We start from the raw sequence: 10,464 nt of genomic DNA, 5'->3' as shown, positions 1-10,464 counted from the left end.
ACATATAGGCACGTGTCTATCCTGCTCCCGACTCACACAGTGCAGAAGACAAGTGCAGAGAGCGTAGTACAACGCCACACGCCGCTAGCGCCAAAGTTTCACACGCCACCGCTGTACAAAAGTACAGACGTAGGCAAAAGTCTTATAGTTATAGGATTTTCAGCTTTAAGACTCTAAACCAGGCAATAGGCCTTTCCGCATGATAAATGTTCAATCCAGTAGTAAACATACTACTATATAACTATTACACACAGTACAAATTTAGATTAAAAACCAAACTTAATTGAGATATAAATGTGTCTCAAATAGTTACTATAGAAATCAAAACAACTCAAATAGCATTTAGCTAATCCAGTACCCAATTGCCATTAGGCGACTTGTAATTAACGCACTCAATATAAGTTATCATATAATGCCTTTCGTCAGCATATATTAACTTATCACAATAATTGTACTTAATAGTTTGTTAGAGACACCCGTCATGTGACAAGTGTAACAAGACAGGCCAACGATACGTGGCGCCACTGTAGAAATTAGCGACGCGAGCGCCGCTGTTTCACAGCTCACCACAAAGTCACTTATAGGATGTCGCATAAATATCGACAAACCATAAATAATAATTAAATACTAAGAACATTCAAATAAGATTTATATGATCAATATTATCAGAATACTAATGTCAAGCAAAGTATTTAACATCTATCATGACACTTTTATGTCAAGTATCAATTTGAACTAATATTGCTAATTTTAGGTAGCACAAGTAGATGTAACTTCACTTGCAATATTTCACTTATGATTATTCTTAATAGATAAGTCTCAAAATATTAACCAAGTTTCAGCAATCAAAATATTAGAAATTCCGTAAGAATTCAATAAAATTAAATTAAATTCAATTCATTAGAGACACCCGAATACAGATACCACACAACCGTTCGCGGCGCTGCTGTAGAGTTAGCGACGTAAGCGCTACAGTTTTAAAAGCAGCCACGAAACCACATACCAGGTGTCTCACAAGTAAGACAGATAAGTTACAGCAAAGTTAACGTCTCTATAATGTCGCGAATAATTATGCTATTATTGTTATCTACGTAAATAGCTGTAGCATATATGATTCCCTAGACCCCTTATCATAATATTCTTACAGATGTTAAGTAACCTCCTCTTTACTTTACGCTTATTAAATCCAACAGACATCCCCGGTATGCAACAGTCTGCAACCAAGTGGCGCTGTAGTATCTACACGACTTCAGAACCAAAGTTCAGCAATCTATCATTCAGCTACACTTCATAAAGTACTTTAATTTCTTTTAACATTAATTTAATGTAATAATAATAACTCCCGCTATATTAAACTGTCAATAATTCTTATTGTCAGATAAACCATCAGTATAGATAATAAAAGTACGTGTAACCACTACACTAAGTGCACAGATAGAGCAAGTAAATGTACTAAATTGTTTCCGCACTCAGTAATTTTGATAGTCAATTCAATTCAATAGACTAAGAAGAAAATATAATATAACATTAACTTTGAAGTTAATGAAAACTTCAGATAATAATACTACTTGTATATCTAACAGTAATATTGACTGAATTATACTGTCACCCGATTTCAAGATGCTGCACTCCAGAATCAGATCACGTGGGTAGAGTCTAGTTCCTCTTCGTCATCCTTCGTCCAATAAGCGCGTTCCAGCAATACCGCCAGCTCAACCCAGAGTTGCCATCCCAGAGTTGAGCACGCGAGCACACTTTCAGCAGACGACAGCAGTCAAGATCTGCGCAGAAACCCACTCAAAGCAAAGAAACGCGTTCACTAGTCATGTGGTACAGTAATTTCGGAATTACCAACCCACTTTTGAACACGCCAGCGCAATCAACGTCACGACATGTGCGCACAAAAGTGCGCAACAGACACCACACAGAATTTATGTTAATGCTAATTAAAGTTTAATTAGCATACATACGACTCTGACACTTTGACACGATGTTTAGCACACCTTAATAATTAATGGAAAAATGATAAATCATTGATTATCACTCCCGAAAACAATGGTTCTCATAGATTAATAAAACTATATGAGTGCGACAAGGACAGAGACAGTTATACTAAAAGCTATCAAACAACTAAGTATAGAGTATTTAAACAATCCTTCGAGCACTAAAAACCATAGCCAATAATAGCTTAAATCGCAAAGAAGTTATAGAAAGTCTCAGAACACAAAATGTCACATATAAATTGACTCAACTATGTCAACGTATGCCATGTATGAAAGTCACTAGCATAGCCGAAGACCAGATTGCCAAAATCGTTAATTATAAGATAATTAACGCACCAAACCACACAAAAAGTATATCTAACGACAGATAATCACTTCATTAAGCCGTGTAACACCATTTAAGCAGTCAAAACCACAAAACTTCAGTTAATATCACTCCACGTATGCGGAGCTCATCGAGACACGTCCGCACGGCTCGGCGCACACGAGAGACTCCTAGAGCGTCAAATTTTACATTCAGAACGTTGGTGATTTGTAAATAAAACAAGCCTCTGCAATTTAAAATTGTTCATTGATCCAACCAATTAAGGCAAGATCAGTCAATAATTCGATCAATAAAGGAATTGAAAGTTAATTATTCATTCAAATAAGGCAAGATGTGATCGAGATCCAGCCAGTGAAGGCAAGATGTGAGCGAAATCCAGCCAGTAAAGGCAAGATATGGTCGAGATCCAGCCAGTGAAGGCAAGATGTGAGCGAAATCCAGCCAGTAAAGGCAAGATATAGTCGAGATCCAGCCAGTGAAGGCAAGATGTGAGCGAAATCCAGCCAGTAAAAGCAAGATATGGTCGAGATCCAGCCAGTGAAGGCAAGATGTGAGCGAAATCCAGCCAGTAAAGGCAAGATATGGTCGAGATCCAGCCACTGAAGGCAAGATGTGAGCGAAATCCAGCCAGTAAAGGCAAGATATGGTCGAGATCCAGCCAGTGAAGGCAAGATTTCATAATTTCTTTTCATAGTCTATGAGTATAAATTCCATGATAATTGGCATTATTCTTTATATTCATGGCAATAATGAGGAATAGCTTTATCTTCTATCGCAAAAAAATGCTCCATACTCAGAGAGTTAGTACACCACGCACATTTTATTACTGCAATGTTATTGCAGATTTTGCAGACTGTACCGCAATTCTTCAAACAGAAATCAACAGGCGTTTCACATCTATCTAGTTTTTCTTCAATATATCCACTTTTCCACCAGGCATATTTAATCATGTTTTGGAATCGGGGTGATGAGGATGAATTGATTGTGGATTAATGATTGAATTTTGAGAATGTTATTCCTCAAATGTAGGTTAATATCATAGTTGTATAAGAGAATTAAGTCCGAAAATTGTTTCAGGAAGTTTTTCCACGGTCTGAATACGTAGACATCCAATGGTTGAGTGAAGCCAGTTGTTCCCGCAGGAATTGTAAGGATTTTTACTTCTTTATTACCCTTGTCTATATTTTCAAATTTCTTTTCTGTTTGTCCTGACCAAGAATCCAAACACAAAATAGACTTCTTGCCAGCATTAGGCAAGAAGACATCTTCAAACCATTTAATAACAATGTCGGATGTCAATTTTCCAGATTTTGTGGCAAAAACGAGGATATTATCTGCTTTGTACATTGACTTCTGTATTATCGGTCCGAAACGGCCACTTGTTTCTTGCAGAACTATTAATAAGGGGGATTCAAGATACCATCGGCAGATATTAAAGATTGTATTGTGTAACTGTGAGTGAAGGAATTCAAAGATTGAGCAAGACACTCCACTTTCAAAGAACCCTTTGAGGCTAATGTACGACCAGCATGTGTTTCCAAATTGAACCCTGATTGATCTGAATTGTAAACGTTTGCTGTTCCTAGCAAGCCTATCTCTAGTTTAACTTGACTCACATAATTGGAAGATTGTTCCAATAGTTCTGCTTTATTTAAAATATGCGCTTGTGTCACGAATTTATTTATTTTTCTTGAAACAATACCATGTTGTATTTTAAAGTTGTGTATCCATTTTGATAAAGCCGTAAATAATTGAGAAGGCAAATGAACTACCTCTCTTGCTTTCAAGGCCCATCTCTTTAGATCTAAATCGTGAATGGGTAGATTTCGATCAGATGCACTGTTAAATTGTTCTAGAACGTATTGAGAGATATATAACAATTTATCAGTCCTTGACCCACCCTCAGCAACTTGTGCTTCCCATCGGTACAATTGTGTTACATTTATAACTTTCTTAAATCGGTTTTTAACTGATTCTATATTCCTTCTTTTCTTTTGTCCAGATCGCCAAAATTCAATTACTCTCTTCTTATAATCAATGTCTACAATTTCTCTGAATTTTGTATCGTCTTGCATAACTTCCGAAACATCTTCTGGATTGTCTTCAACTAAAACAGCATCAGGAATCACACTAGCATCAGTACAGTTCAAAGTATCATAAGTCTCTTTAAATATATCAAAATTGATAGCGTCTTTTATCAAATCTACAAGTTGAGAAGCGAATCTTTCTTCATCTGTTATTCTAGATTCTATATTGTACACTGGGTCCTCGAAAGTGAGGCATAATAACTTTAAAATATTTTTTGAGTTTAATGACATTATGAAATTTTACAGATTAACAATCCTTTAATAATATTATAACAAAGATTCAAAGTAAATTCATAGAAAGCAGAGTTTATGATTGTAAGCTTAAATGAAATTAACACAAAAAATAGTCGTGGGAACAAATGATGGAAAAGTACTTGCAGTAAATACTTTCCGAAAGAATTTTGAAAACATTCACGAGAAACAGCAGTCGTAAGAACAATTGACGTAAAACTATAAACAATGAACACTCGCCCAAGTACAGATGTGAAAATGATAATTGAAGGTATATTCGAACGAAATTCACGAGCAAGATAGCTCATAGCAAATAAGTGATCAAGAAGTAATTTTGGAAAATGCTTGCTCAACGACAGTCGGGAAAATAATAATTGATCATATGTCCGAATGAAATCCTAATACAAAATAAAGAGTAAAAGATATTGTGGATAACTCCAGAGTAGCAATAAAAATTTAAAAAAATTTGAAAATTTCTAATATAGCATGAAGGTAATGTTTAACTTATAATTAGAGTGACATTTTATGTTTTTATCTTTACTTCTATTCTGAAGTTACTTACAAAACTTTTTTCTCCTTCTTATTTTTTCTATAAATTTGCACCTATTTTCCCATTACGTCAGGATATTTTTCTTTTTTTAGGAAAATAACGCAACAAATCAATTCTGAAGACAGATTTAGAGTCAACGCATAAAATTACTGATTATAGATACAGGATGTGGTCAAAGTCCGGCAACGGCTAATTATTTCCAAATTTAATTGACCTTGAAAATCGACCTCAAGGTCGATTTCAAGGTCGCCATCAAGTGCATCACTTTGAACTCTACAACTTTGGTCCTAAGCACTTTTTTCAGAAAATGTATCGTTTCAGAAATAATTAGCCATAACTGTTTCCACCTCCAGGGGTTGAGGGGTGCTTTCTACCCCTAAAAAGCGTGTTTAGCCGAAACAAAAAAACACGTATTTAATATTTTTCGGTGTTTAATAAGTATGTTAAGTTTCATTCAAATCGGTGAGTATCAGTTGGGTAGTGTTACTTGTTAGATCCGCTGCCTGCCTCACCTCATCGAGCATTCTTATTAGGCATGTTTGGGTGGAGTGATTGCCACGGTAGGCAAACTGACAAGGATCCAGGAGAGCAGCATCCTTTAGATAGTCCCGAATCTGTTCACAGACCACACACTCCAGAGCCTTAGACAGAACCGGAAGAATGAAGATGGGTCGATAATGCTGAGCCAATGTTGGGTTTTTCGTCTTCGGCAAGGGACAGATAAGCGATGATTTCCATCCAGCTGGAAAGACTCCGTTCGACAGAGAGTAATTGAAAAGATGCTCAATAATCGGCAAGATGGAGTGAAGTATAATCCTCAAGTACCTCTGCGGGATGCCATCCGCACCAACTGCATTGGATGTCGTCCTAGTAATTGCTCTTCTTATTGTCAGCGGTGGAACATATTTCCAATAAAAATTCGCATCCTCATACCGCCCGCTTAACAGCCCCATGAAGGAGAGCCGTAGACTCTCAATGTCACACTCTCCTCCTCCGCCCGCAAAGAACATATTGAGCTCTTCCACTGTGTGTGACAATCGCGCTCCAGTGTCTTTGACCCTGATTAAACCAAGGTGACGCAGCCCATTCCAAACTCCGCTTGCACTATCCGCCTTGCTGAAGTGTTCAAGGTAATAGCTACTTTTCGCAGAGCGTATCATGCTTTGAGTCCTGTTACGCAGTACCTTGTACCTCTCATAATGTCTTAGGTCTCTTCTTCTACGCCAGATTCTCCTGGCTTGATTCCTCTCCTGCATGGCCCGTCGAATATCATTCGTCAGCCAGGGAGCAGGGCAATTCCTGAAATGTCTTCTCCTGAGAGGTGCGTGTGTATTCAAGATTTCCATCAGTCTGGAGGTGAAAATCTCAATTTTGTCGTCGATGTTGTCAGCTGCCAGCAAGTCCGACCAATCAACCTCACAGACGCCAGAAGAGAGCTCACTCTCGTCCAACTTGCCCCAGTCCCTGCAGACCACCATCCTCACACAGCCTCGCTCGACCTTTACTCCATACTTAATAAATATAAGGTCATGTGCTGATAGAAATGCAACATCCCGTTGTACGTACTCCATGACCTTGTCAGCATCATCGACAATACATAGATCCAGTAGCGTGCTGGAATTCTTGAGATGATGCGTGGCCTCGAAAGGAATCATGTATAAACTAGATGCCGTGATAAAAGCATGCACCATTTGGCTATCGTATGTACACTGTAACATATCCGCATTGAAGTCTCCGAGCACAGCTGAATGCCTATAGTTGACCTGAAGGTCAATAAATAATTGAAAGAAATAGTTGAGGTAATCAGTGTTTGGTGGACGATAAACGACAGCAAGCAGGAACGTGGAAGTGTCCTTGAACAAAATTTCCGCAATAATGTATTCAGGTCTGTGGGTGGGGACTCCAGCAGAACTGCTGAGAATCGTCGCACGGAGAGTGTCCGATAGGTAAAAGCCTACACCACCTCCCACTCTTCCCTCTCTATCGCATCTATGAAAAGTGTATCCAGGTAATGCGATCATGGCATCAGTGATTCCAGGCTTTAGCCAAGTCTCTAACATGTTTATGACATGGTAGTCTTCACTCGTGAAATAAAGTTGAAATTCTTCAAGATGCGCCATCAGAGACTGACAATTCACGTGGCAGATCCTCAGTCCTTCAGAAACGGTATTCGGATTAGGGGAGGATAGTTCGGAGGAGTAGGAGAGGAAACGCGTGGTGGTTTCGGCGCGGAAAATGGAGAGAAACGGGGAGTGTCCGGGGTGGGTGTGCCAGGGTTAAGATCGACGGTATATTGACTAATTATCTTAATATGATCGGTAATTAGTCGCTCTAATAAGTCTTGTGATTAGCTATTCGTGAGTCGACCGTAGCCCGAGCCACTCGCCTCAGACGTCGATTCCGCCGATTTCGCGAGTGTTTTAGAACCCTTTTTAAATGCTGCTAGGTTTTCACTAAATAATGACAATGATAAGAAGCGAGTCTTCGAGGGAGTTCTTGGATATAATATTTACTTAATATGTTTTTTATAAATTCAATATTTATTTAATATATATATATATTATTGAAAAGTTTGCACCTCTATAATTCTGTTTGTGAGTATGGTGAGGAAAGTCAGGGGAGGCTCTCTCTGCAGTTACGCAGGGAACTCGCGGGATAAGGAGAGGTCGTGGGACTCACTCTGCAGTTACGCAGGGAACCCGCGAAATAAGGAGAGGTCGTGGGGCTCACTCTGCCGTTACGCAGGGAACCCGCGAGATAAGGAGAGGTCGTGGGGCTCACTCTGCAGTTACGCAGGGAACCCGTGTAATCAGGGGGCTCTCACTGCAATTATGCAGGGAACCCGACGGTGATAAGGAGAACTTGAGGAAGAGGGGGTTTAATGCAAACTTCTCTGGACATTAAATAATATTATTTGTCCAAGAACTCCTTTTAGTAGGGTGAGCTGAAAAATAGACTTACTACTTGTAGTGAGCGTTGTATATTTCTTTTCGTCTGTTTCTGGCTCTGGCTCTGGCTGGTCTTGTATGTGGTCAATCGCACTTATTACCACTCGCGAATTACGATTTTCGAGTTGTACGTGAATAGAACCTGTCGGTGCTTGCACAACACAATAAGTGTCGCTCCGCTGTGAAATTCGCGTTTATATCCCGTTTTTTTGTTCACGCCCTCTGTTCCGACCTCTTAACAAAATCCCGCAAATAGAATATTTTTATTAAAGAAACCTGCAAAAGGAAAATTCGCCGATCAATATACCGGACCTCATGAAATTATAGAAGTTCTACCGCAGTAACGTCAAATTATTAATCAAAAATGAACCCAGAATTGTTCACGTTAATAAGTTGAAAATTGTACATGTCAAACCAGGATAAAATAACATGTATCATCTTTGATTACAGATGTTGGCAGCGCAACGAAACATTATTCCAGGGCCTAAAACAGTTATCTTCTTTAACAGCTCTCCATCATCTGTGATTACGAACTGCCCTTAAGATTCCGGATTAACTTCAGATGGAAACAGTTCTCCTTCTTATCAACACTGTTTTACTGATCACCTGACATCTTTCATTAATTAACTGCTTATCAAAATTTCCATTTCTAATAAACCATCCTAATTTCTGCTTAAATGCAGCAACCGCATTAAACAATTCCACCTTATACGCATAGAAAAGGAACTCTAACAACGATAAAAACTAACGCTATACTTACTAATTGCAAAATGTGCATCGGGAAGAATTTTAAATACAACCCACATCCCTTGTTAAAGCATTTTCCAGAACTATATGAAATAAAATACCTACGAATATCTGGTTACCAAGCTGAAGAGGGCGGTGATAGACTTTGTATTAACTGCTATAATCGCACAACCCCAAAGGGTTACAGACTTATAATTGGTCACGGGGTTATAGACGGAGATATGAGCTCTGCCGACTGTCGAATCTGCAGCAGCGAAATAGCCATAGGAAAACGCTCTGTTTTACAATGTGACGATTGCTTTATCGCTTATGTAGAATTCATTAACGCCTTTAAAAGATACTATTCTAACAAAATCGCACTTTTAGTTCTGGACACTGCTACCCTGGATGTTGTTTACCTCTCGGTGTACGATGACGAAACTGGCTCTGAAATTGAACTGAGAACCCCAACCTAATAACTCTATAACCTATTTATTAACATCTACATACTCCAATGTAATCTATATTATAACCTTTGATGAGTTATCTAGTCATAACAATTCTATAAACAGTCTCTATCTTAACATTTATTAACCAAATTGACCACTAACCTATAACAAGGTATAGAATAAATTATATCTTTATAAATTATAACCTTATAAATACTTAAGTCCAAGGCAAATACAACTCCGCGTAATTAACTAAAATTAAGAGATACAAATAAACTAGTTATACTACATTTCGTTAAACGTACAGTCTAAAACGTAATAATGATAATAATATGAAAAATTATACGCATTTAATCATTATGAGTGTTCAATTTTATAGAGATAATATATGTATACAATAAATGATAATGTATCGTTAAAACTATATAAAAATATATATTCTATATTACTACACTTAACTCTTAAGCATTTTAATACTTAACGAAGACATTGAATGAAAACATTTTGGGAAAATATACTATACTTTAAGTAACCTTAACATATATGCATAAACGATAAAGTGTCCTATCTATTTAATCCTAATACGATAAAGTGTCTCTTTATAGCTTCCTTCGATCTTACTATTATTATTCTGGCGAAACAATTACATTATGACGAATAATTAATCTTAAGCAAATATGGTTGACAAATATCTGATTTATTTAATCCTAATTGTAAACTATAAAGTGCTCGTCCTATTTAATCTTAGAAAATACGACAATTGATACGATAAATAATACGATAAAGTGCATCTTTAGCTTCTTCTAATCTTACTAATATAATTACCCTGGCGAAACAATTACATTACGACAAATAATTAGTCTTAGACAAATATGGCTTGACGAACACTAACCATAAGAATATATATATTTTCTAATTAATGAATCTTAATCGTAAACAATAAAATGCTTCTACGGTGTTTCTTCTAATCTTACGAGTATATAAGTATTTATGAAGGTAGTATGAAATAAAAGTAACAAATTTTTCTAGATTAAATGTATCTTTAATCTTTTAGTAGCTACGTAGATATACATACAAAATTATTACGAAATAGAATAACACAGTTTCTCGATTAAGCTTAACTTTAATAGTTAAGCTTAATCGAG

The 10,464-nt window shown here is 37.2% G+C and overlaps 1 protein-coding gene across 1 annotated transcript; it reads right to left on the bottom strand.

Annotated features, from left to right (window-relative positions):
- Nucleotides 1-5,639: 5,639 nt before the first annotated feature.
- On the bottom strand, nt 5,640-7,316 carry LOC145937478 (uncharacterized). Its single transcript, XM_083040497.1, has one exon. It carries the CDS (start codon nt 7,314-7,316, stop codon nt 5,640-5,642), a length of 1,677 nt encoding a protein of 558 aa, XP_082896623.1.
- Nucleotides 7,317-10,464: the final 3,148 nt, after the last annotated feature.

This window comes from Prenolepis imparis, unplaced genomic scaffold (assembly GCF_030444845.1).
Source record: "Prenolepis imparis isolate NDT839.2.m4 unplaced genomic scaffold, iyPreImpa1.0 SCAF_6, whole genome shotgun sequence".
NCBI classification, from domain to species: Eukaryota; Metazoa; Arthropoda; class Insecta; order Hymenoptera; family Formicidae; genus Prenolepis; species Prenolepis imparis.
The sequence above is the reverse complement of the archived record's forward strand: the minus strand, read 5'-3'. Positions and strand labels throughout refer to the sequence as shown.

What these genes read in the sequence shown, in the direction of transcription:
- LOC145937478 (XM_083040497.1), bottom strand. Translation starts at nt 7,316, where the DNA reads ATGGCGCATCTTGAAGAATTTCAACTTTATTTCACGAGTGAAGACTAC.